Source organism: Scleropages formosus, chromosome 15 (genome assembly GCF_900964775.1).
Source record: "Scleropages formosus chromosome 15, fSclFor1.1, whole genome shotgun sequence".
In the NCBI taxonomy this organism is placed as follows: Eukaryota; Metazoa; Chordata; class Actinopteri; order Osteoglossiformes; family Osteoglossidae; genus Scleropages; species Scleropages formosus.
Window position 1 is genome coordinate 19,576,085 of NC_041820.1, and position 27,168 is coordinate 19,603,252.

Sequence of the window (27,168 nt, forward strand, 5' to 3'; positions counted from 1 at the left end):
CAAGAGAGAGAAAAACAGGCATGACTAGACACAAATGATGAGGTGACAGAAACTTAAATATCTTAGCACAAGATGCCATTTGTAATGAGGGACTGAGGGCTATGAGTCGGAGAAGGAAGAGAAGACAGAACTGGGAGAAAAGCACATAAAAGAATGGACCAATGGACTCAACAAGAACCAGCGCTGCTAAAGCATAGCATTAGATCCTTCTAGTCTCAGCAAAGTGGGTTAATGTAGGCAGGGTATTGAGAAATATAGGATGGATGGCTTTATAGTTCGTGCGAGAAACAAAGCATCAGCTAAACACAGCGGACGCACGCAAGCGGCGTACTGCTGCTCATCAAGAAAGGCATGAAGTGCATTAAAATTAATATGAGCAATAGCACGCTTCTGTTTTATGGGAAATGGGACGAGGCATGCGGAGCGATGGAGCTTGCATGTGATCCACAAGAGTCTTTCGTGACTCCAGAAAAGGCTGCCATGTTCATTTACACCTCAACAGCCTGTTTACTTCTCCACATGCTCTGCAAAGCTCATAGGAAAAACACTGGTGCACATGGGCTCCAGCAGCACCCGCTGTCCTGAGGCTCGTGGGCCGTTTCCTCACACACCGCACACGCAGAGCAGGGGAGTTAGGTAGGGTCCAGGCAGATCTGACATGAAGACAGGTGGAGCCACCACACCCGACCACAAGCGAGAGCAGGAAATGACAGACAGCAGCACTTGCCGACTACTCCACTATGCAGAAACCAAAATGGAACTGGCAAACTGTCTCAGAGCCATTCCATTTTACAAGGGGCGTTGGGTACCATGCCATGGTCTCAAACGCTAAGTTTACCTCATCGTTTTCATCAGGTGGTAACTGAAAAACAAAACAAGAGATGTGGACCTCCCATCTATGGCACACAGTTTTACACGTTTATACAGCTTCTCCAGGGACGGAAACTACTTGTCCCGAGCGGGGCTGCGGCAAGCCGGAGCCTAACCCGGCAACACAGGGCGCAAGGCTGGAGGGGGAGGGGGACACACTCAGGACAGCATCCCAAGAGGGACTCGAACCCCAGACCAGCCAGAGAGCAGGCGCAGGCCAAACCTGCTGTGCTACCGCACCCTCCTTGGGACTGAAACTATGGGAACGAACCATCGACCTCTGTGTCCAACAACTTAACCACTGAGACTGTGGACCTGCTGCTCTGATTTATTCTATTGTACGGTCTACATTACTTTACAGAACACGCGTGCACACGCACGCGCGCACACACACACCTGTGCAATGGGCACTGCATGGATATTTCATGAAAAAGTTGCAGATAACCTTACAGATGGGATAATGGTGTACAAGCTTCCATAATTACTACCTGGTGGGACGGTAAGTAGCACTGATGTCTCACAGTGACTGGATGGTGTGATTGGACATGGGTTCGATCTCTGCTCGGTCTGTGTGGAGCTTGCATGTTCTCCCCATGCTTTCGTGAGAAAACCTTATGGATTGTACTGTAAACGTGCTCTTAATGTACCACTGCTGAACGTGAGCCGTGTTAAACCAAAACGGCAAACGGTTTCATTCAAACTATTGTCGTGATTTCTTCAGAACCCCCGCAGACTGAATGTTGAGAACAAATAATACCCAGGTTCACCATGCTTACAAAGTATACCTGGGAAGTCAGAGCAGGTGGGAATTGTGTGGTCTGATTTGTGAAGGGACACACAGGGAAAGGTAGGTCCTTACCACAGTGCCGTACTTGTGGGTATACTTCAAGAACTTCACTATCTCTTCATTACCCACTGTATTGGCCTAAAAAAAAAAAAAAAAAAAAAAAAAAAAAAAATTTTATATATATATATTTGGTGAGGGGTGGTAGGTACACAGGCAGGGAGGTAAGTGCAGACTGAAAAAGTGAGTGTGCCCAAGGACGCAGAGCGAGCTTACGTAACAGTTTCAACGAGATGTACACGAAAGGGTTTTTTTTTTGAGCAGATATTTTGATGACAAAAACAGAGAAAGACATAATTGGGTTCAGAAGCAGACTGATGGTTTTTTGTTTCACCTGTTCGAAACTCTTTCCAAGTTAAGTAACCATACAGGTTCCACACGCTGATGAGAAACTCACCACCTCCAGAGGGGTCTGTCCATCATACCCAGGGAACTCGAGGTCTGCTCCAGCAAGCTGCCATATTTCAAGCCCCTCCAAGTCCTTGCAAGCTGCCAATCTGAGAAATCACCCCATCACACAATTTCCAAATACCAGATGCTACATTCCATATATATTTCATGCTATTCTCCAAAGCGATGTACAGTTACTAGTACTTAGCTGACACTTCTACCCAGAGACTTACAATGCTGGACATGCTACACTAAATTCACTGACAAAGTACCACAACGTAACACACGTGCTCAGTGACACATGCACACACTACAGGCAATTTTAGGATCACCTACATACACAATAACAGGGTACTGGAGTACATATTTGCTGAAAAAAGGTTTTGAAAACGCTAGGAGGCAACAAAATGTTCCAGATTTAAATACTTTGGGAAGTGCAATGATTATTAAGTTCAGATGCAGTAATTAATAATTCTACAGATGAGACTGACCCTGGAAGACCAGGGCACTTGGGTTTATTAGGAGGCACTTTGGCTGATTGCACAAGGGACTTATGTGAACGGGAGGATGTAGGTGCAGAATTCCAAAGACGTCAAGTGTGGTACAGCTAAAATGTCGCTGGCCTGCATTCTGTGGTTCACCAAAACACCAAAAGATCTGTGTGGGTTACAAACAAAGTGTGCGTGTAAAGTCAGGGCAGGGGATGAGGACAGACCCTCTGCTGTACTGTCGTTCACGCTGACGGCTGAGTGGCGGCCGGACAGTCTCACCTGCAGAGCTCTGATCCCGCCTCCTCTAGTTCATCCTGAGAGAAATGGGCCCCCGTCTTCCTCAGCAGCTTCACCACTTCCTTGTGCCTGGTACAGCAAAGCGACAGACACACGCAGGGTCAGGAGCAACGAGGGCCAGTCACAAAGGAACATGTAGAGAGCCACGAACGTGCAACAAGTCGAGAGAGACAGAGGAGCCGACAGAGCTACAATAAGACAGGCCTTTTGGACTCAGGACCGGAGCACGAATGTGACCCTCCTGAGCTTCCTCTCTTGACTGTTCTGCATTAAAACCCAACACACTGGACCAGTTTATGGTCTTATAAAGGTCTGGATTCACTGACATGCCTTACAGCCCAGACCTGGACGGTTAGTAACACTGTAATTGGTACCAAAGGTTAGGTAGTGAACTGGCCTTGGGGGGGGGGAAAAAAAAAAAAAAAAAAACTCAGCAAATTATGATCTACAAGGTAATTTAGAGGCTGCGCCCAAAAATGAAACATTCACATCCGCTCCCACACAAGCTCGGCAACTTCGGTTTCATTAAAGGCCGAAGGCTGCACCATTTGGTAGATAAATGGCGGCAATGCTTATTGACAATATTTTTACTTTAATGGCAACCCTGGGAATGAAAACCTGACATTCCATCGCAGGCTTGATTATGGTGCACACGAGCGGTCCAGTGGACCAGACACGGCACAGTTCCTGCCTCCTGCTGTCCGATGAGGACGGCTGCTGACCCGGTGCCTCGGTGGCCTAATAAACATACTCATAAATAAAGCAAAAAGCAGCGGCGTAGTGCTTAGAGCTGCCGCCTTGGACTCAAAGGACCTGAGATCTAATCCCAGCTCCTGCCATAGCAACTTAAGCAAGTTTGACTAACTCCAGTAAAAAATTACTCTGACTCACTTTCCACAGGAGGGTGAAAATAGCTCTGCTGTAGGTATGCCCACACTGGTTTAACCATCCTTTATTAAAAAAAAAAAAAGCATTTGATTAGAAAGAAACTACAAGAACAGGCTCTCATTATGCAGAACTAGTGAGCAATGCTTTCACATGTTAAATATGCCAAATGAGCGAGCGCGAAAAGCTTCGCCGTGCCCGGTATTCTCGTGGCGGCCTTGTTAGCGATGTGCAGGTACCCTTTGAGGATGACCGCCGAGCGTGTCGAGTCTCGGCGCTGTCGCTGTCGAGCAGGCAGCGACACGCGCGAACACGTCCCGACGCCCCCGCACGGAAACTCCCACAGCGGTACATACGCGACCGTTTCTGTTAAGCACCCCAGGCACCACGTGCAGCAGCGGCAACCCGGGTGAGAACCGCTCCGGCTGCGCGTGCTCCTGGGCGCGCGCAACCCCGCATCCACCAGCTTTAGGCAGCGGATATTTGCAGTTACGGTAGTAAAGGAACGGCACCACCGTGCTGGAGTTTAACCGGAAAAAACAGACACCGGACACACAGGAAAAGCGATGTCCGTAAGTGCAGTGAAAAGGAGTAGGCTGAATAATACGCAGCATAATTAATAATAAGAAAATTTTCAAGTTCAGTTCTACTCAACTTAGAAGTTATACCTGATTAAAATGCATGGTGATCTGAATTCTTTGACGGGGGGTTAAATATTTTTGTTCTGTATGCATTTTTTAGTCTTCCACCGGACAATTCGAATCGGTCATATCAAGTCCACAGAGACTACAGTAGAACTGTCACATGGCAGCTTTGCTCCGACACCCTCGCAATCCGTACACGTCAGTAGCTAGCTGCTCTCCTCTGTCATGACATGACAACCCCGTGCTCCCCTCCCCTCCGACGACACCCCTAGCTGTTGCTGAGCGCACTCCGTGGGTGCTAAGCTCTGCCCCATTGTCTTGTGAGCAGTCATAGTATCCACCTTCCACAAAACTGCTGCAGCAGGTAAGTCTGGTTTGATGTGCCCTCTTGGAACACAGAGCAAAGGACATGCAGAGGTGCCTATGTCAGAGATGCAGTCAGGTCTTTTTCTTCCCGCGTGAAGACGACTTGCGAATATTCCCATCTCCGTTTCTCCGCCCGGAGCACGCAAACACGCGGCTGCCCTGTCAAGCACCCGTCGACCCAGTGCATTTTTTTTTCCAGCGACTACTGTGGGTTCTGAACTGGAAGCAATGCTGCGGGACTGAATCGGGGTTAAAAATCCTATCCTGGCAGCGTATGATGGCTGAATGCATGCGGCGCGAAAGCTACCTGTGCGTGACAGCGTGCCTCACCCCGCATTTCCGCAAGCACCTCACGGGCATGTTAGATCGTGTCCGTGTCAGACGCCAAGACGGGCCATGTCTTTGTCTCAACAGTTGTCAAGCAATTTTAAATGCATCATGCATGGTGTAAATCAGTGTGCGGCAACAGGACTCATAGGGCTCTTCACAGCTGGAGGAGCCATTTCAGCATATGTATAGGACTCTTAGGGGCACAGGACGAGTCCCTGCTGTGACTCAAACCTCCAACGAACCGACTTAAAGGGCAGCACCTCTTCGTTTCTTGAGCGTCGGTGATTTTGGCGTTGCGGTCCTTCCTCTGTGGCAGTGCGTAGGTGCGCCGCCACAAACCCTTACGCAACATTTCACAACACGGACGAGGACGGTATCCCAGCGTGGCTGGTCGGTCGGCAAATAACGCAAACTAATTATAGCGAAAAAAATATTAATAATGCATTACCGGTCCAGCCTGATGACAATTAGGCTAATTAGCTGGGAATTAATGAAGGGGCCTGAGGACTCCCTCTCCTGCCACACAATTCTGATGGAGCATGGGAGGGAACTTTAATTTAACACAAGACACCTTCTCAATCCCACCAGTTTTAATGAGGTGCAGGTCTCAAACTGCTCTCCACTTCAGAAGTCCTCCACACGGGCGAGGGGGGTGGGGGGGTTGTGTTTGATGGACAGCCAGATGGATTTTGTCCTACTTTTCACACCACATAAACACAAGGCTCTGTCGCGCTTGCTACCACCACGCAGTTCTCACACCACTGCATCAGTGCAACATTGAGGGCTCTGCCTTTATAAGGTAGGTGCATTCAAGTGCAGGACAGCAGCTACATGGTGTTTGGGAATCACTGCCTTGCAATCAGAGGGTTCCAGGTTCAAATTCAACCCCTGCTGTTGTACGATGCATCAAGGTACATGTGGTGCATCCTCGCAGTAAGAATACCCTGCCTAAATGCGTAAATCAACAGTAGCCTGTTGTTGTACCAAATTAAACAGATAAACAATACAGATTTCAGGACCCATATCAAAACCAGGCATTCTTTTTTGGAGTTGAGCTCTTCACCTATTTTGTCATAACGTGAGCTCTACCAATCTGTCATGGACCCCACCTGAAGCGGACAGCATTGCGCAGAGGCGTGTCGCCGTAGCGGTCTTTGGCGTAGACGGTGGCACCGTGGCTCAGTAGGTACTGCACCACCTTGAGGTGGCCCTCGCAGGAGGCTATATGCAGCGGGGTGCGCCCATCGTAGTCCTCCATGCTCAGGTTACTGCCCTTCAGGGAGACAACGTACGCAGCCTTAGGTTAACACCTCTTTCAAGTCACACACACACACACACACACACACACTCTTGTAAATATAGTTACAAATCTGGGTTTGTTCAGCTGTGCTGACAATTCTCCAGTCAAAAACACCCCACTTGAGGCAGTATTATTAGCATACAATACTCTTTGTGTGCAAAAATAGCAATCCCAGGTGTCCTGTTGTCACCACAGCGGCACAAACTGATTATTGTGAATGGCACTAAAGGGAGTTTTTTCCTCATCTGAAAATCACGGGGGGGGGGGGAGGGCTATCTTCTTGTAACCATTCAGCTTGTATCCTGTTTTTTGAACGGAAAACGAATCTCTATATTACTTGACACCAGAATGAAGGCAGCAGACGTCCGAAACAGAACTTCTGCAAGCTTTCTAGCGGAGGCATTATGTGTCTTGGGAACGTTTTCCCCTCATCGGTGCTGGTACCACGTGAAGTGTTTCACGATTCACTTTTGCTACTGTCTGGCACTGCTTTGTGCTGCTTTCCCAGCGGGAACTGCGCTCCACTTCAACAACCTGTTGCAGGAGCAGCAGCGTAGGATCGAAGCCTTAGCGAGGCTGCGCACACAGCGTGGGACAAAAGCCCAGGCAAAGCTGCGATCCAGTCGCTACCGAGCGATAACGTCTTTTGGAAAGTGCACAAGAAATAATTTCCTCGTTTGCTTCACAACAATACAGGCGTCGAGCACCGTGGCGCCTTAATGTGGCGGATGAATCCTACATTAAAGAACTGATGCGCAAACATTAATTCATCTTTCTACGATTCGGTTTTTATGAGTTCTTTGCTTGATGCAGTTTACTAAGAATAATGAGAATTGTTTAGCTTCACATTAATTCATCAGTTTGTTCTTGTAGATCATTTGCTCTATTTTATGAAGCCTTTTCCATTTCTAAAAAAAACTCATTAGCACTTAATGCAGGGATAGAGCCATGAATATAATTACTTTCAATGACTCCAGTATTAATACTATGCCGCAATATTTCACAATATCCTCTTATCAAAACAGAATAATACATACAATAAAATGTCTGATTTTTCATGAAGCCATGTTTTTAACAATATACGCAAACGGTTGTGGGTGGAGGGTGCACTGTTTACAATTTTACACTGTTCCGAGCAAAGAGTTTTCTCCCAAAGGTGTTCTTTTGAAGGTGATGGATTAATTTTGATGGGGAATAAGTACTCCTTCAAAGCTGAACACTGCAGAGAGGAAGTAAATGCTAGGAAGAATTTCGGATACTCGCTTCTCCGCTGATCTCGTTAAGAGCATGATAAACGTGTAAATGTCTGTGTTTAATAATTTTGTACTTAGAAATTGTACAATGATTGATAAAAGTTTATGCAGCTACTCATGTGACGTATATTGGCTCATTTGAAGAAATGTATCTAATTAACTGTACTTTAGAATCACGTGTCTGCATCCTTGTTCTGTTGATGCAATGCACTTGTGTTTTTCTCCAAGATGTACGTTGCTTTAGAGAAAAGTGTCTGTTAAATGAATAAAAGCAAATGGGTAACCCAGGTGTCTGCATTCTGACTGGACAATGTGAGGGGGCTTAAAGAATGCTAGGAATGACTGGTTTCCTCCATTCAGGTTCAACAGGGTAAGGCTGCCAGACTGGTTGGTCCAAATGGAGAGTATCCCCTACACCGAGCCAAGGGTTCTATGGGAGTAACTGCTCTCTTCCAACCCATCTGCGACTGCAGGTACAAGGCGCAAGCCAGGGCATCGAAGTTGCAGGCTCTCAGTGCCTATATGGTGGGGTGCTGAGAAAGCTTACTGTACCATTTCCCGGATGGCTTCCAGGGCTTCTACGTCCCCAATTTTAGAAGCAGCACAGGCCAAGGTGGGTGTCAAGGCATCACGGATGGCCTCCAGCTCCTGGAAGCATCACCAAATCATTTCAGTCGATCTGTTACACAATCCAATACACTGGTAGCTTTTGTCCCACCGAGGGTCAGCAAGCCCCCAACTCAGCGCTCACCTCCTTGCAGCTGATGCTCAATGACTTGGCTATGACCTGGATGAAGCGGCTGTCACGCAGGGACAGTTGGGCTCCCTCCAGGTTGGCAATCATTTCCCCCCGCAGGTTCCGACTCATCATCTGAGCACAGAACAGGAGCTTTGTGTAATTCGCTGAAAGATCCGACAGAGCCTGAGAGCTACGCATAAAACGCACATCGCCTTAGTTACAAAGAAGAGTCACAGTGAGAGAAGAAAGACTAACTGTAGTATTGTCCTGCTTCTCAGTGGGCTTAAAAGAGCATTCAAAAGTGGTTCTTGTTTTATGTTCTCTAAGAAGCAGGGAGATGACAGAGCAGAAGGTTAGGAAATCAACTGTCATGATTCCAAAATGTTGGCATCTGAGAATAGATAATAGATGCCTTAAGAAAGACATTTTACATAAACTGTTATAATGAAGGACAATATTCAAATAGCTTTAAATAGAAATAGCTGCCAAGCAAAGCAGTATTGAAGGGTTGCATGAATATGATCTCCTGTACATGTGGAGACATGTAGCAATCTCCAGTTAGTATGCAAGAAGACAAGAGGAAAACTCTGCAGAGGACTGAGAAACCGGTTTTACTATGTCAAGGGGGACCCAACATCCTTAGACACAGCTTTGACATCTGACTGCAGCACAAACTCTAATGCAGTATCCCTTGAACCACCTGTAGGTTAGAAACCTTACCTATGCAGGAAGGGAAGGATATCTAAAGTGGGCTGGCAAATTCAGGGTCTTGAAGGACCTCTACTGTTGTGAAATCACAAAGATGGGTTGTGGTGCTGGGAACTTAGGCAAATCAGAAGGCTAGAATCACTCTTGACGCTTCAATGTGAGCGCATCAGGTGCCATGACAGGTGGCAGCTATCATGTCTACCTGCCGATTGAGGCCCACCATGCACTCGTGAACCTGTGGCTGAGTGTTGGGCAGGAGTGTTGGTGACTAGCCACTGCTGGCAGACACTGTGTGGGGACGGTTTAGGCTCTACCTTCCTCTTCTCCTGCATACTGAGATCCTGCTTGGCCAGAATGTAGGACAGCTTGGACAGGGCTGCCTCCGGCGTCATGTCACAGCCTGGAACCAGTCCCACATCAATCAGGGCCTGGGGGTAGAAGTGCAGGGTAGGTTTCTTAAATCAGACACTGTCTCAGTAGGGGAGAGACAGAGACAAAGTGAGAGAGCGAGAGAGAGAGAGAGAGACTCTTCACCTGCTCTTCCTGTTGTGACAAGTTGTCCAATGCCCATTGCTAGGAGACAAACACGCTCACTCAGGCATACGGAGCTCGCCGATCAAACAAGGTAATATTTCGGCACAAAAAGAAAAATGTGGTGCAGAGTCTAATCTCACAGATGTAAAGATCTAACTTCAGTTCTTCCCAGGAGCATTGAGTCCTGTTAAGACCACAGTCACACTGAAAATAAGGCTGCATTGGAAAACTTTGGAAAAACGTTAAGTAATGCCAGGTGACTGCACCACGGGAGCAGTGATGTTGCCGAGGTCAAAGGGGACGAGAAAATGACAACTGCTAAGCGCAAAAACCCCACCCTACAGGCGTCACTGCAATTTGTTCCCATTGCTTAAACTACACTATTAACGCCAGTTACTGAATTGACTCTTAAGTTTGGAAAGAGAAGACCACTGGGATATAACATTATTAATGAGCAGCCATTAAGATTCTTAAACTACAATGACAGCAGATATAAAGCTATCCTGTAAGTAAGAGTACAGTGCTAGAGCACTTGAACAGAGGGACAGATTTGTTTATTCAATTAGCAGATGCTTTTCTCCAAAGGAACTTCCAATGAGCACTATGTAATGCCACCAGTCCACCCGAACAGCATGTCTTTGGACTGTGGGAGGAAACGGGAGCACCCGGAGGAAACCCACGCAGACATGGGGAGAACACGCAAACTCCACACAGACTGAGTGAGGATTGAACCCACGTCCGCTTGCACCACCAAGGCGCTGTGAGACAGTAGCACTACTCCCTGTGCCACGTGATATCACATCTATTTTTATTTGTTTTCCTTGGGGGCCACTGCACTCCAGGTCAGGCGCTTTTATCGTCAAATAAAAACATGACCTTAGGTGTTGTGGTGGTCAAGAACACATTTTTGTGTGTAAACATTTTAACTTAGTCACGTGAAAGGGGTGGAGCGTGACCTTCAGATGATGTGTTAAGATTAGTCACATGACAGACATGAAAGGTCATGGCTAAATGTATGAAGTGCGTACTGATCAACTGACCGAGGTAAAAACAAGGTTAGTGCTGATGTGAGATGGGGCACCTTTCCCGTGGCATAGCTGGTGGTCACACTTCCCCGCAGGCACTGGGTGCAGTTCACTATGATCACACCCCTCCCAGTGGCCTTGTGGAACTCTTCTAGAAGGTCGATGCGGTTGTTGGGGGCATTGCCACTGCCATAAGTCTCCAGGACAATGCCCTCCATGGGGGGCTGCAGGAAGGCTCGCACCTGCAGGACACAAGGCCATCAGATATTCACTTCCCCAGGACACCGTACACTTTCCAACAGGTTCCCTGCAATGGATCACAGCCTTACCCTAGAAAAACCATAAAAGTGAGGACATGGTACCAACTGACTCTAGGTTAGACTCTAATCGTATCAAATTGGGCACCAATCACTGGAATTGTGCACGCTGCCTTTTCCTTACACCATTTGTAGGTAATGTGATAAAAAATGTCATTATGGCTCCCAAGGTCAAGGAAAGCTTCCAGGAGAACACCTAGTATACTAAGGTCTTACATGTTTTCAACCCCCGACCTTCACCTCCCCCACAGAAAGCGGCATCCAGTTGCTGAGATTAACTTCTCCTTCAACAAAGTGAACACCAGTGAATTAGAAGTAGCCATAAAATAAGTCCCAGATCTGCAGCCTGCTGACACCTTAGTGTAATTTTTTTGTGGGGGGGGGGCAGGAGCTCCACACCTGGCAGGGGGTTACCATACCCATGCTGCCCATCCTGAGGTACTCGCCAGAGCTTGGCCAATGGGCCCGGGGAGGAGGATTACATGGTTGGATTTTTAATAAAAAGCCCATCTCCCCCACCTCCAGCCCATCTGCTTGCCACCTTCCCTGGTTCAGCAGGTCTCTGGGTGGTCCGGCAGAACAATTAAACCCCCATCTCGAACCACACCTGGCATCTGGAAATGAGGACCCCAGGCGCATTTAGAGCGGATGAGACGGCCATAAACACCACACCGTGCAGAGAACCCGCTTGGGGGGAGGGGTGTCTCGGGACTGTGGAGGTTGCTTGTTGGGACAGCCATGGAAACCAGCCTGCCCTGAAACCCTTTTGGCATGCGGGAGGGTCATAGACAGCAGTAACACAGGGCAGGGTGCTGCACAGGTGCTCCCAGATGTCCTGTTACGCAGATTCTACCGAGTGGGCCACGTTAAGTGCTTACACAGCTCCAAGCCAGCATCCAGCAAGAGGTGCTTGGGTTAAAACCCAACCCAGTTGAGCTGGCGGGATCGGAGCTGCGTGGTCCCCATCTGCGAGAAAGGCAACCTCTTAAAGAGAACCAGGAGGAATACAATAAACAGCAATTAAATGTGTCTCGTGCAAAAAATTAAATACGGCCATAAAAACACATAAAAAACAACTAGGCCCAGGACACGGGAGCAGCGATGCCAGCACTGTGGTAGTAAAGCCAACACCCTCCCCATTTAATAGATGGCAGAATAAGTGTTTCAATTTCTATGCCAGCTCCCTGGCCTTTTGTTGACAATTAGATATGCCTCATAACTCCGTCCTATAATTCAGAGAGGAAGTACCACTGGCGGGTCTGAACCTAGCTCAGCCAGCAGACGCCGACACGTTCTTATCAAAGTCAACACATAGATCAATAAAAAGACACGATCTGAGTGACTGCAACAAACTGCATTGGTGTGGAGTCATCTTACAGCAGTGCGGAGCTCATGGTTACAACGCCTGGCACCAGAGGATCCCTTTCCTAGAAAGCCAACATTTCGAGAAGGGCTTCCTTGTTGCAGTGTGTGCTCTGCAGTGAAATAACTCCTCCGTAAGCGAGGAGTCTATAAAAGCACTCTGTCTATTTGACTCCAAACCATTGTATCCACAGCACAGCAGCAACAAGCGCCAAAACTAAATGCCAACGGGACATGCGAGAGTCTCATTTTTCAACTCAAATTCAATTCGGAACCACTGATTCCTAACATTTCTTTTTTCTGGCTCATGTATCAATTAAATCGTCACATGATCTGTGTACCATTCCTGTCCTCCTCCACGGAAACAGCTCATTCAGTACATGCGACAGGACACGTGTGGGGGGGGCCTGCACCCAGGGCGCTCATCTCGCTAGCATGGAGGATCTGCTTCAACCTTGAAGGAACCACCCAAACTAAACCCTAGAATAGCTGTTTGACTGGGAGTCAATGAAGGGCAGGAACACACTTCCCACTAAACACTGCTTGCGAACGCTGAGCCAATCAGGGCAGTTTACGCCTGATAGCTGAGAACTGACGCTGACACTCTGACACTGGTACATGCGGAGCTGGATTACAGAGCAAAGAGGGTAGCACAAAAGTCATATGGTAAAATTCAAAGAGGGAGAGGGGGTAGCCAGTGAAAAACAATGAGAGTGAATCCTGTGTCAGATGGTGCAGCACGGTGCTGGCAGTCACGCCTCGGGCTGCGGTTCTCACAGTGTCGGCCGTAATTCCCGGGAACAGACGCAGGAGCCCCACGTTGCGGTTCATGTGAGTGTGGACGAGGAATTTGGCTGTAGTGTTGGCCCGCCACACCGTGTCCCAGTTGACTGTATGGGGGTGGGGGAGAGGGAGAGGGAGAGAGGTGCTTTAAAACCTGAATGGACAGTGACCGCTACAGCATCTTTGGAGAGTCCACAATGTAGGGACAGTGGCCAGATATAGACAAGCAAAAAAAAAAAAAAAAAAAATGCTGACAGATCCAAAGTGATAAATGGCTGCAGATTTATCAAAGTTTGGCAGAAAACAGATGGCGATATTACTGGAATGTTCTCGCACCCCGCTTATAAAGATCTAGCATAGCTAAATAATAGCTCTGGCATTCCTGTTGTTCTGAATGCCATCTGCATTTGTTTTCATGATCCTATGATAATTCATTCTTCATCATGCCGCGGACAGGGCAGTGTGGGGGTTGGTCTGGCTCACGGCGCATTCATTCCAGCTGCTCAGGGCTGAGGAACCCCCCCACACCACCACCACCACCACCACACCCCCCCACACACACACACACACACACACACACACACACACACACACACACACACATCAGTGGCTGAGTCTGACACAGACCCTCATTGGTTCTCACTCTCAGGCATCGTCAGACTTTTAATCAGCAATTACACCCCTTGGTGTAGTGAGGAGCTGGGGCGGAATGCGCATTAATGCGGCAAGTTGACGGGCAGCTTTGGGGAACCCTTTGTGCCAGAGCTAGAATTCAGTGTCTCAGATAGTTAACGAAAATCATCAGCGTTGACCAGTTGACCATATATGAGCATAAGAGGCTGGAGTGCAGAATACCAGAGATGACATGCAAGCTAAGGCACAGATTCCAGGTAGATGGGGCTGGGCTGGCTCATTGTTCTGGAGTTCCGACCTGCGGGTAACCGTGCTTCTCATTCCTCAATCATCAAACCTCCCCGACAGGAACTGGAGAGGAATTCCCCTCCGTGATTCAGACCGAGATTCATTCAAAATGAATTCTGAAGGTGTGGACCAGGACTTGCTATTATTGGTTTTGTTGCTCAGCCAGTACTTCTACAGTAACGTAGCATTTCACTCTTTCATACAATACAGTAGAGCAATTTCGGTAAACAACCCTGATTAAGAGCATTGCTGCAGGGTTTCTCCTCAAAGTAGCACCAGTAACCTTCTAGTTATAAATCTGTGCTCCTAATCACAAGCCAAACAAGCCAACAAGTGAAACCACTGCTTTGGCATGAGGGCTTAGCTTTGCCTTCCAGATTCGGGCTACGTTCCATTTAGCCATTTAGTCCCTTGGTCATAAAAACGGCTTCAAAATGCCCAGCGCTTCCATTCAACCGTGACAAGATCAGATGGAACGTAATAATTGCTAAAAGCACACCGCTCCCCTGGACTGGTAGATGAACCAAATGAGCAGCTCCCGGATGGATGAAAAACCCCAGCAGGAGCTACGTCCCCCGACACAAACCACAGACAGACAAGACAAAAAAGAAAATTACTTTTGATGTCCACTTCAGCATTTGCCAGGGGAGGGAGGTTGGGGGAGGTGAAGGCATTGAAACTCCCAGAATCCACCTTGGTCACACGGTTGCCCCTGTACAGCTTGTGGTGGAAGTACAGACAAACCTGAAGATGTGAGGAAAGAACCAGGTAACAGTGTTTCATTCTCATTCATTCAGGAAACAACTGCCTGTTCTGTAAAGACGCACTGCAGGAATGTCCACATCTATCTTAATCTCAACTTCACCCCCCTCCCCTAGAAAACTCATAGACCATATGGCTGTCAGTATAGTTCAATAAAATGTAATCGTGTTTTCTGCTTGTGTTTCAGGACATATCTGCTTGTCCTCTCTCATCACATTGTGTAGATATGAAGTGGAGCAATAAGCAGCGAACTGAGAATGTTATCTCAGGGTCGGCGAGAGTGCCGTCCTCTGATGCGGCGCAGATTATTACTCTCCGCACTGTGATATGGTATCCAGGCTCACCTGAAGGTCTTGTTAGACTGGTGTTTAGGGGATGTTTATATTCAAGGTTGTCTGTGCTAGAGGAGAACAGCTTTGCGAGTTTCGCCCCACAGAAACCGTATAAATCTGTACGGCTCTTCATATCCTTCAGCAATACGCTCAGCAGAGATGCCATGCAACACGTTCCATATTAGCTATGGCCAGGCCACTTGGGGACTAAACATCACAAGCTCAGAACGCACATATAAAGTAGATGCCTTTACTCAAAACTATTTTTTTTTTGCAGATGTGATCATGTGACAGGAAGTTTCCCGAGGCTCACCTCAGGGATTACAAACTGTCCGGCGATCAACAGCGCTCCCAGGAGGTTGTCTCGCCCATCGTTCCTCATCTCATAGATGGGCACCTGTTTGAAAAGACATGAGTTTATCACGGGGGGCGCGGTGGTGCAATGGGCTGGACCTCGTCCTGCTCTCCGGTGGGTCTGGGGTTCGAGCCCTGCTTGGGGTGCCTTGCGACGGACTGGCGTCCCGTTCTGGGTATGTCCCCTCCCCCTCCAGCCTTGCGCCCTGTGTTGCCGGGTCAGGCTCTGGTTCGTCGCGACCCCGTATGGGACAAGCGGTTCAGACGATGCGAGTTCATCACATTACTATGGATTTTGTACTGTACATGGGCCATTCCTCAGTGACAGAACCAACACCACAGCTCAAGGCTGTCAGGTCATTTGAGGTGGGTGACAGGAGTCCAACCCCACACTATTTGCAGAGGGAACAGAAACGGGATGGGTTTCACGGGGTGAATGACATACCTGTGAGCCAGTGAGGATGACCGGCTTGCCAAGGTTCTCGCACATGAAGGAAAGTGCTGACGCTGTGTAGGCCATAGTGTCCGTGCCGTGCAGGATCACAAAACCATCGTATTTCTCATAGTGTTTCTGGGTTCAGAGGGAACATCAGGGAGGCGACGCCTTTCAGTGTCTCAGAAATATGCCTTTTGACAATGCCTGACTGCCCCCTCCTGGCTAAGAGACCCACTACATTAAGCTGCAGGACAGCAAATTCACTTACAATTACAGCAAAGCTCAATTTCACAAGAAATAAGCATGACATGGTGACTCACACGTGAAAGGATTCAAATGCGCATGTTCTGCAAGCTGAGATATAAAACTGCCAGGTACCTCCAAGTCCTTTGCAATAGATGCCCAGTCATCTGTGGTCATATTGCAGGAGTCCAGCAGCGGCGAGTACTCGAGCACAGTGTACACTATCCTCTTCTTTTGCCTCGAGAGCCTGGAGGTTTGGGGGTACGGTGGTAGAGGACACCAGACGCACAAATACATTCGTTTTAGAACAGCGGCATCTGGGTACAGCGCAGAGCTGCGGTAAAACAAAGGCGCAGAACTGCAGGGCATTTAAAGCAGCGCAGACTGTTTATCCCGAGGCCGAAACGATTACGGTTAAGCCAACAAGGTGGTTCAAACATAGCCAAACAAAAAGGCCTTGTTTTAACGCATCTTGCCTTTGTTCTCTGCGTTTAATAAGCGCGGTGAGAATTGGATCGGGTTCCGCTCAGGCCACAACCCAACGTGCAGCAGACAGATCAAAAATTTGAACGGAGCTGGTCTGGAAATTGGAGGGGAGGGTGGGGAATCGATTACGACTGCCGTCTGCTTTATCACAAAGATATGCACCCCATTCAAACTGAGGAGGACAATTATGGTGGGATGAAAGCAGGAGGGAGAATGGATTAAATCCTGTTTGGGTCAGAAAAGCAGTTCTCAGAAGTTACGACAGATTCTTATTCTTAGATTGGGGCGAGTGGAGACAGGGGGTACGAGCCCTTGGGGAGACGCCCCGAGTCCTGGTCGAAAAGGGGGGTGGGCTCATCACTTAGCAGGAGCCTTGATGTCCCAGTTAAAAGGCGGTGACGAGTCGCCCCCGGCCCTGCATGCATATGCATGTGGCCGTAAGTGGTGTTAAATGTGCTGTCCCGTGCTCCTCCCGTGCTCTCCTTGCTGAGAAGCTGATCCCTTGGCGAACGCTGAAGCAGCTGTGAAAAGATTGTCTTTTTAATCTCCCTTTCAGAGAACAAGGCAGGGGCGCCCTTATTAACATACGACAGCATACAAACAAGAAATGGGGGGAAGGGGGCCTTCCTTTTTTTTGGGGGGGGGTTCAATGGAACAGCAGGGGTTGGAAACCCAGCACCCCCCTGCTGACACCCTCCCCACCCACCCCCTTATCCAGTCAACAGAGCCCACCGATACAGTGTTAATTAACCCCAACTCACGAGACAACACCACGACATATGCTGTTGATAATCTCAGTGCGAGTGGGGAGGGGGCACTGATGACCTGCATTCAAATCACCAATTATTCCCTCCCCACTTGCAGAGCGTTGTTGAGGAGAAACGCGTATTTGCATAGCCGAGCACGGCCAGGCAGGTTGCTGCTCGAGGTTTATCCAAGCCTGCGACAGCGAGTTCATGAAGCGACCCCCCCCCGGCTTCACGAACTCACTCGTTTGCATCCAGTCGCGATACCCAGCGCGCTCATGGCTCAACCGTGCCTTTCCGTTCCACTCCATTCAGCACCGGGAAGAGGACGTAGACCACAATATCCATAACAGACACAGGCATGATATGATAACAGCCAAAATTCACAACGGACCACTACAGCCAGCGTGAAACAAGGTGGCAGTGGGATGCGTTTACCGAAATTACGAAACCGATGTCATTTTTTTGGGGGTTACCATTGCTGGTGAAAATTCACCCTATAAAGCCAAAACTGGGAAATGCTGTACAAAGGAAATAATTAAAATATGTAAAATATGTAACCGTCGGAGGGGTGAGGGGTGACATATGGCAGCACTCCAAGCCATGATCACAGTGAGCACCTTTTGTCTAGACCAAGACAAACACAAATGATAGAACCCCCTCTGTATTTTAATCAGAGAGGGCTGGGGTGCCTCTGTACCTGCACTGCCACACAACGAGGGCTTGCATTTTGGCGTGTTGGCAGGGGCTGCTGCCTGGGCACCACCAATGTGGTGCAGCTCCACATCGGGCACAGCCACATGACCTCAGCTTCATCTGGTAAGCAGATAGCGGGCTTATCTCTGACCCACTGCGGACAATTTTGCATCTTTGCAAGCGAGCGCGCACGCATGCAAACGCAGATGTGCACGCACACATATACACACGCGCACACACACAATAATCCATAAATACTCACATGAACAAACCTGCCCATACAAGAAAACACACATACATGTAGATACTAATGCATATATGTACACTCAAACATGCGCACACACACACGCACACACACTATTGCACACAATCAAACGCACTTATTAATGTGCCCGCACGCATGCACAGAGTCCACAAAGGATCAACGTGCCCAAAGTGGATTAGCTCCCCACGAGCAGCTTTCTAAGAGCAGGTGCATGAGGCCTGATCCTGCCTGCACTCCTCTAACACTCCTGCAGTGTCACAGCACCACTTTCCCTATTTACAGGTACTTCTTCCACAGCTGGAAACACGCACCAAAATTTTTGGTCCAAAAGAGTCCAAAGCTACCGAAATCATAAAATTAAAGCATAATATCGCACTCCTGGATCCATCACATGTCACTGCACGCTTAGTCGCAGAATATCTTTGCAACATTCAGTTTGTTACACTGACCCTGGCCATCGTGTCTTAACTGCAGCTGAGCATTTTATCTAAGAACTTAAACTGAGTCACATCCTGTCCCCTTTAATGGATTTTTTTTTTTTTATTAAAAAAGTGGCTTCGGACCATCAGTGAAAAATAAAATTTATAAATCATAAGAGGGACAGCCGGTAGCTAGTGGTTAGAGTTGCTGCCTTTGAAAAAGGAATCAAAGGTTGCAGGTTCGAATTCCATCTCCTGCTGTCGTACCCCTGAGAAAGGTACTTACCCTAAATTCCCTAAAAACTACCAAGCTATATGAATGGGTGAAGTCAGAAGAAATGCCTCACCTAAAATGAATAAATGTAATCAAGGAGCAGCTTTTACTTTGGAGTACCAAGTCCAGCAGGTTTTCCTGCTTTCCTTCCTTACCAAGAAGTCAAGGAAGTTAAGAGGGTTCAGTGGAGGCAGTATCTGTCTGACTGGAGAAAACGTTTGGCCTCAGCTCTCCAGAACAGCAGGTGAATCGCCACCTCTTGTAGCGTATCCATCGCCATCTACTCAAATCGTGGCCTAAAGGAGCTGTTCTGGGCATCACAGCAACAAAAAGTTGAAATGAAATTTCATCAAGCGCCCTGGCCGCACCACGCTTGCAGGGCAGGAGCAAGAGCAGGAGAAGTGCAGCCAGACCACTCAGTCACACAGACACATGCTGTGCTACCGATATCACCGGACCCTTTGGAGAGCTCATCAGCATGTGGTGTTGGCGCCCTGTCAAAGACAACACACACACACACGCAGTTGAGCAGGAGACACCCCAAGGGCATGCTGGGAGGGAAAAAAAGTGCACTTCTGTGTTCGGCAGTTTCCAGTCAGGCTTCTCTGTCTTCACTCTGATGAGATGTGTTTCACCAAGGACAGAAACAGTTAGGATATGTGTAGTCCCCCCCCCCATCCTTCCCACACTACAGAATGTCAATTAAGCGTTAAGAGCCCTACAGAATCTTGATGGTCGGAGTCTCACAGGAAAGTTCCACATGTGAATCGCTGTCTTAGAGAGCTTTCAGGTCTTATAGAAAACTCTTCAATGAGGGGTCACCAAACTACAGTAGAAAAAGAAGGAGCTTCCAACACAGCAACATTTCTGTCTTACGCTTGCAATCAAGTTTTGGCAGCAAAATAAGACAAGCATAGCTGGAAAACACTTATTCTCTCCCTCTGCAATAGACTCATCCTTCTTCTTCTGGGGAAAGAGAGGAATACTGACTCTCGTTTGAGTATCTTTTTCACAGAAATTCTGGAATCTTTTACAATTTTAGTGATTTGTGTGCAAGTTTGGTCTCCTTCAGACCGACCTCTCAATTTTTTCCAAATCAGGACCTTTGCACGCCGCCACTTTTCCCTGAACTGCCTCCAGAAGCCACCATGTGACGCTCCGCTTGAATCCACACCGAATCAGAGAGGATTAATATCTTCTCATTACAACTACATTTTATCATATGGTGCTGACAACACAACATGCGAGATTAAAAATAAATAGGAGACGGAGCTCAGAACTGAACTGACTCACCAACGGTGGGATGGATGGGGACATGAATTGGACTAATACAATGACCTCGGCTCTTCGAGACCGATCCATTTTAGGTCTTTCACAGAATTCATCTCAAGAAGGACATATTAGCTGAGATTTACAGTTGTAACCAGTGCAGTTGTCCACCAGCTGATCCTCTTCAAGTTTTGATTTTGCCATAAAGCTGAGGAGTTTCAGGACTTAACTGTATTGATTTTGCCTATTCGTATCAGCGCTCATTCATAGCAGAAGTTTCTTTGCCGACAGCTGAAAAGTCCAATATTATTGCTTCTGCCTCTCTAACAGCTAGGCGCAGAATATTGTGAGTATGGAAATTTCCCAATACCCCCCACTTTCTTCCTCTGACCTTGAAACATGCTGTTCTTTCTCAAACTTATCAACAAGATCACTTTGGAAGTTTCTGTTAATCGCTTTTACACTAACTGGAGTTCCTTTATAGACTACTTTGATGCCTTAGCTGATCTGCCTCCGGAATGAGCGTAGAGCCTCGGACTCAGGTGAACTCCACTGAGGCCTTACTCTGTTTTGCTCTCCCCCCTCCCCTTTCTTTCTTTTACTCCCTGACATTCAGTCTGGGGTCTGTGGAGAGGGTTAGTGTTATTGTTATTGCTGCTATTGTGTTTATATGGGGGGGGGGGGGGGGGGCAAAAACTTTTCTTTAAAAAAAAAAAATACGGTACTTAAGACTTCAAAACACAAAAAGTCCTTTTCATTCAAAAATCAAAATAAAAATATGTTCAGATGTATGCTGAAGAGTATGGTGGTGAGAGTTAGACCTAGACCAAGACTGTTCGTTAGTCAAAAAGGGAAATCCAGGCTGATGCGGGTTTGCAGGCAGAAACATTGTATATCTATTCAGACACTCTCGGAGTAACTGTTGTCCATCGGAGGTAAGAAGGGACACACCCTGAACATGTCTCCACATAGTCTGTTTTGTTCAGTGACACTTCATACTTGCACTCAGGATAGCTGACAATTTCCACAGAAGAAAGCTGATCCCTGTGCCCTGTTAAGAAGCTCAATAGTGATACTCAACCCCTGTACTGTCCAAACAAAGTGGCAGTGGGTGCAGCTCAGCAGGGTACTTACGGAAGCACCAGGGTGTTCTCCTGGGGACCATAGTAGTCGTAAAGCCTGGTCTGCTGGGCATAGAGTTCATCATGGAGAATGGGGAGCTTGCGCAGGGCCTTGACCAAGGCGTTGGGCTCCGGGCAGAGCACTGCAGGATGAGAGCAATGAAATGTGTGAAATCAGCCGTAAGGGATCACAGACAGGGAAGGAGTACCACCATTTTTTTTTTTTTTTTTTTTTAAAACCAGACTCAGTCTCACACACACACACGCACACTTTCAGAACCGCTTATCCCATACGGGGTCGCGGGGAACCGGAGCCTACCCGGTAACACAGGGCGTAAGGCTGGAGGGGGACACACCCAGGACGGGACGCCAGTCCGTCGCAAGGCACCGCAAGCGGGACTCGAACCCCAGACCCACCGGGGAGCAGGACTGTGGTCCAACCCACTGCGCCACCGCACCCCTGTAATAATACCAGACTCCAAGCAACTTAATGTCATTGACTTCGAAGCCAACCATTTAGCTTTTACGGAAACAAATTGATTAAAGATATTTGCTTTATAAGGAAGAATTCCAAGCAGACAGTTTCGGAGAAGGTGCAACAACTAGAAAAGAGCAAGTGCGCCCTTTGAATTAGTGGGTCCTAAATTATCCTGAATTAAATTGTCCCTTTGCAGGGTTCCCTTTATTCATTGAGATTACGTACAGTATAAGAAAATACTTGTTTTTGTTAGTGAGACGGAGTGCACTTTCCAAAATCAGGGAAATCTCCTTGGATTTCTTGGGCGCCTATACATAGCATTCATAGTAAAAACTTTTTTCTGTTTCTGTATAGCCACACTTTGAGCAAAAATCATGTAAAGCAAGACTCTAAAAATAAGACAGATTTTAAGTCTTACTTGTCTTATCTCATCATTACTGTATTTTGGGATGCTGCATGTACATTATGTTAGCATGTCAAACCAAACACACAAAAGGCAACAAAAACATGTACAGATGCTCCTTGACTTACAATGGTTCGATTTACAATTTTTCGACTTTACAATGGTGAGCTGGCGATAGACACTCAGTAGGAACCGTACCGGATTTTAAATTTTGATTTCTTTCACGAGCAAACGATATGCGGTGCGATACTCTCTCGCGATGCCGGGCAGCGGCAGTGACCGGCATCTCCCAGTCTGTCACACGGTTGTGTTTTGTGCATCCATAATGTCATAGAAACACCCATCTGTGTCTTCTGCTACTGGTGGGAAGAAGAGGAGGGCAATTACTCTTGAGGAGAAACTCAAGATAATTGCCCAGCACGAAGGCGGTGAACCCGTATAATGGCCATCACACGTATGCCACTAGGCTACGATATCTGGTAGGTTAGGTGTATTAAATGCATTTTCGACTTACAAACGGTTTCGTGGAACATAACCCCATCGTAAGTCGGAGACCGCCTGTATTCTCATTACTATAGAAAACACAAAGAGTACTATTCTCTACAAAAGGGAAACTTCCTTGGAGCTTTTGGGTGCCTAATTTTGGAAAGTGAGTTCTGTATATCTCAGGGGATCTACTTATTTTATTTTATTGTGTTTGATATTAGTACTGTACTGTCACTTTACACAAGTCACTCGATTAGTGGATTGGAAACAAGCACTTCCAGTCTGTACTATATGCTGGTACAGTACTTTCTTCAACAAAATAAACAATATAACAGGGGCAGCTTTCTGTCAGTAGTTGGCACCTGCAGCGTTATATCCCCTCCTAGTGAACACTTTTCAAGCAACACATTGAAACTACCTGGTTCTCTCCAGTACAATTTCACAAAAGGTGAAAACCACTACAAACAACGGACACCGTTAGCCTGGTACATTTTAAAATTTGCTTTAAAACTCGACAATATCTCCTAAATGTAGCGTAAAGTGTTTCCATGCTGTCGTCGTGAAATAAACTGTCTCACCTTAAGGTGCCAGGGTGGAAAAAACAAACATGTAAGATGAGCCAAGTAAGAAAATAATACCCTTCAGCGTAAATTGAGCGTCTAAGGGTGGAACCTAAATTTAGGACCTTCAGCCTGAGGTCTGTCCTAAACAAACAGTTATGTACAAACATACCAATGGTGTGCTCAATGACACTCCAAGGCCAGAGTGGTGTCTTCCTGTGCAACAGAAAGATCAGATATATACACCAGTAAAGCAAATCTCAGGTAGATATAGCGTATTTATAAAAAAAAAAAAAAAAAGTCAGCTTGTCAGGAAAATTTCTGCAAAGCTAACTGGTTACCAGAATTTCAGCACTCCAGCTGACAAAGGTTTCCTGAGGACAACACAAAGCATTGGGATCACTAGGGTTGGTGTACCTCAGTGCAGTAACTCATGGTGTGTGTGTGTGTGTGTGTGTGTGTGTGTGTGTGTGTGTGTGTGGACTTCCTCCCTTACCAGACCATACACAATTCTTAGTAATGATTTTTGTACTAATGTTACTGGTAAATCAAAATTCCCTGAGCGAATCACTGAATGTAATGGCAATAGTAGTGACGTAAACAACTAGGAAAATTAAAGCTACCTACACCTTCAAATTACAATATCATACACACAAATGTATTTATATGTACAGTTTCATGTGGTTAAAGTGAAAATTGGGTAAGAAAACAGAATTCGAAGTAAAAACGTTTAAGAAGAACTACATCAAAATTATGTTTATTTTAATGTGATTGATGTAGGTTCACAAATACTAAATTACCACAATATTGTAGCTAAAACACTAGAAAACTGGACAAAAATCAGCGACTAAACACAGGAGCAGTGACGGAAACAAGGGCGCGTTCTCGTAGCGCGTGCGGACGAAACCACGTGATTCGAAGCGTCACTGTAATTGGGTAATAATGAGAGGTGTGAGCGGAGCGCATTAGAAGGTTCAAAAAGTAAACAAGCGTAGAGTTTCAGCCTTGTAGCTGTTTTGATACATGTAAACTGGGCTTACGGATAATGTTTTGTTCTTATAACTAACTGCAGGGATATTTTTTTCTTAAAAATAAATTTCTGCTGAAACACTGCACAAAAATGTTAGTCATTTTAGTGTCACTCCCTCCGATTGTCACCCGATGCCGTCCGCACCCCTGAACGTGACGCCACTGACAAGAAGCGAATGGTGAAAGTTCCTCAAGGTAACAAGTGTATTTAGTCTCTAAGCCCAAAAAAAAAAAAAAAAATCTCTGGGCAGTCTCGGAGATTCCTACAACATTAAGGAATTTCATTTTATTTGTGGTTTCATCTTTGCTATGTACTCCACAGTTTAAAATAAGCTTCAATAATTTGAGACAAGATGATAAAGTGTGTAGCTGACAAACGCCAAGTACAAATGCGCATGCGCCCACCCACTCTGCGTTGTGGAAAGCGGACTACGGCGCTGTGAAGGACAACTGGCGGCAACGCAGTGACCCATTACTTACGTGTCCCCTTTACATCAGTCTTGTTTTGCTTCTATATAATCCCTGAATAACGTGTGCCTGGAAACAGACATGCTGAAACCTGGATGAGCTCAGAAGGGAAGATCACCTTTATCACTCACTGGGTGCAAGGCTGGGGGGGAGGGGTACACCATGGACGGGATGCCAGTCCATTGCAGGGCAGCAACCCCCCCCAATCCACACATATACAAGAACACCCCCAGCCTTTTACACATTATGAGCAATTCAGTGTTGCCTATTCACCTGAACTGGATGTCTTTGGATTGCAGCAGAATATCAGAGCACCCTGATTCAGCTATTTTAGTTTTATTCTTAATAACGCTACACTGGGAGTGTGTCAGGTATGATACGTCAGATCATTTTTCTGTCAGTGCCATTTGGAGGGGAACATAAAAAGGTCCAACTCAGTGGTTATGTGTTGTCTTCAAAGTAAAACAATACACAAGCTACTTTTTGAATTTCTGAAAACTTCTTGAGTTCCCCCCCACAATACAAGTATTAAAGTCCAGGTTACAAAAAAAAAGGTCTACAGAGTCTTGCCCTGTAAATCACAGCCAATATTACACTGTATCACCTGCTGACTGCTGTAGTGATCCAGAGCAAGTGTATTAATTTGAGCAGTAAAACACACACACCCCAGTTTTGCCACATTGCTTCGAAAGGTGCATCTGCAAGTATAATTACCCTCATAACCACTGGATAAAGTCATGTGAATAGGAGTTCTTCACAGGAGAGCTTGTGATGTTTGAAGACAAAGGGGGCAAACCTCAGAAAAAATATTACTGCTGATGCTTTTCAGATGTATAAATAAACAAAATAAGGGGCAGCAGATAGTGTGCGATCATGGCCCCTCCCCACATACTCTAAATTACTACAGTAAGAGTACCCAGCTGTAGCAATAGGCAAAGCACCCGAAAGTTAATGACAATACTGCAAGTCACCATGGACAAAATACACTAGAATAGTGACTGTAGCCTGCTTTTGCCTAAAAGTAATACAATACAGTACAAGCTGGCGGCACGGCGAGTAGCGCTGCTGTCTCACAGTGCCTGAGAGTGGTGCAGGAGGACATGGGTTCGATCCCCACTCAGTCTATGTGGCGTTTGCATGTTCTCCCCGTATCTGCGTAGGTTTCCCCCGGGTGCTCCAGTTTCCTCCCACAGTCCGAAGACATGCTGTTCAGGTTCACCCATGCGCGCGTGTGAGTGACGCAGATTGTGCTGACGTACGACCCACTGTAAGTAGCGTATGTAGCATAAGTCACCTTGGTGAATAAGATCATGTGGGCTGATAACACTACATACATTGGAAGTCGCTTTGAAAAGCGTCTGCTAAATAAATGTAAAAAGAGTAAGCTGTGTGAGACAGACCCTTCATTTCCCTGCACGACGAGTCCCCACCGACACACAGCGCCGTCGTGCGACCAAGAACTCCTCAGGAGAGCACCGGTGTCCGCGAAGATCAAGATGGGGTAAATGAAATGAGCGCGGTGACTGATGTGAAAACCCACGTGCCCTAGTTGGATTCGCTGGCTCCCCGCGCCACGTTGACGCTCCACCGGCTGAACCAGGACCGTTATATACGAACACGACGTGTCGGCTTCGCTGTCCGCGCCTTACCAAATTCCCGGGGTCGGGACACGCGCGCCTTACCGTTGTTGTGGTACATCATGCCGATGGTGCCGCCGGTGTTGATGACCAGAACGCGCGCCTCGGCGCTCGGACTCAGCTCCGTCAACGACTCCACGCTGGCGCTGCTCGACAGCCTCCTCCGCCGGCAGCTCGGGGCCGCGCCTCCGCGGTGCGCCGACACCTGGGACTGGAGACACACATCCGAGTGCTCGAGCTGGTTGAGGCGCGTGTGGGACAGAGCCGTACCCAGGGAGGGCACCTCTGAGGATACCGAGGGAACTGAGCAACAGCGCTTCCCCTCCGCCATGACAGCAGAACTACAGCGAGACGATAGAACGCATCGTCTTAAAGAGACAGCGGGTACCCTATACGGATGTGTGTGCGTGCGTGCGTGCGCGTGTTGCGTGTATCATGTGTCGTGCTGCCCGAACGCACGCGTAAGAATCAGTGAACTGTATTAATCATATCATCTAATTAAGGCACATATATTAATAGCTACATTCAGCGAGGGTCTGAAAACTCGCCAGATCTTTCTAGCTCACGGTAAATCTTCACGCACCATGGCATATAAGTTAACTTCATATATCTCCTTCTTAATTTGTAATGCATAAATTAATTGCA

The 27,168-nt window shown here is 47.2% G+C and overlaps 1 protein-coding gene across 2 annotated transcripts in view; it reads right to left on the minus strand.

The window, feature by feature from the left end:
* The window catches only part of aspg (asparaginase homolog (S. cerevisiae)), a 28,263-nt gene extending 1,358 nt beyond the window's left edge, over positions 1-26,905 (minus strand). The window contains exons 1-16 of one of the 2 annotated variants that reach the window (XM_018727628.2): positions 26,569-26,905; positions 21,476-21,605; positions 16,322-16,433; positions 15,953-16,078; positions 15,467-15,550; positions 14,677-14,803; positions 13,133-13,245; positions 10,733-10,918; positions 9,432-9,545; positions 8,422-8,541; positions 8,223-8,318; positions 6,227-6,390; positions 2,875-2,961; positions 2,112-2,211; positions 1,730-1,795; positions 839-862 (exon numbers count right to left, since the gene is read on the minus strand). In XM_018727628.2, the coding sequence (XP_018583144.1) occupies positions 839-862; positions 1,730-1,795; positions 2,112-2,211; positions 2,875-2,961; positions 6,227-6,390; positions 8,223-8,318; positions 8,422-8,541; positions 9,432-9,545; positions 10,733-10,918; positions 13,133-13,245; positions 14,677-14,803; positions 15,467-15,550; positions 15,953-16,078; positions 16,322-16,433; positions 21,476-21,605; positions 26,569-26,854 (1,935 nt within the window). In that variant the 5' untranslated portion in view covers positions 26,855-26,905. The remainder of the gene's footprint in view (positions 1-838; positions 863-1,729; positions 1,796-2,111; positions 2,212-2,874; positions 2,962-6,226; positions 6,391-8,222; positions 8,319-8,421; positions 8,542-9,431; positions 9,546-10,732; positions 10,919-13,132; positions 13,246-14,676; positions 14,804-15,466; positions 15,551-15,952; positions 16,079-16,321; positions 16,434-21,475; positions 21,606-26,568) is intronic. The other variant, XM_018727630.2, reaches the window with a different exon arrangement.
* Between the last annotated feature and the right edge of the window lie 263 nt (positions 26,906-27,168).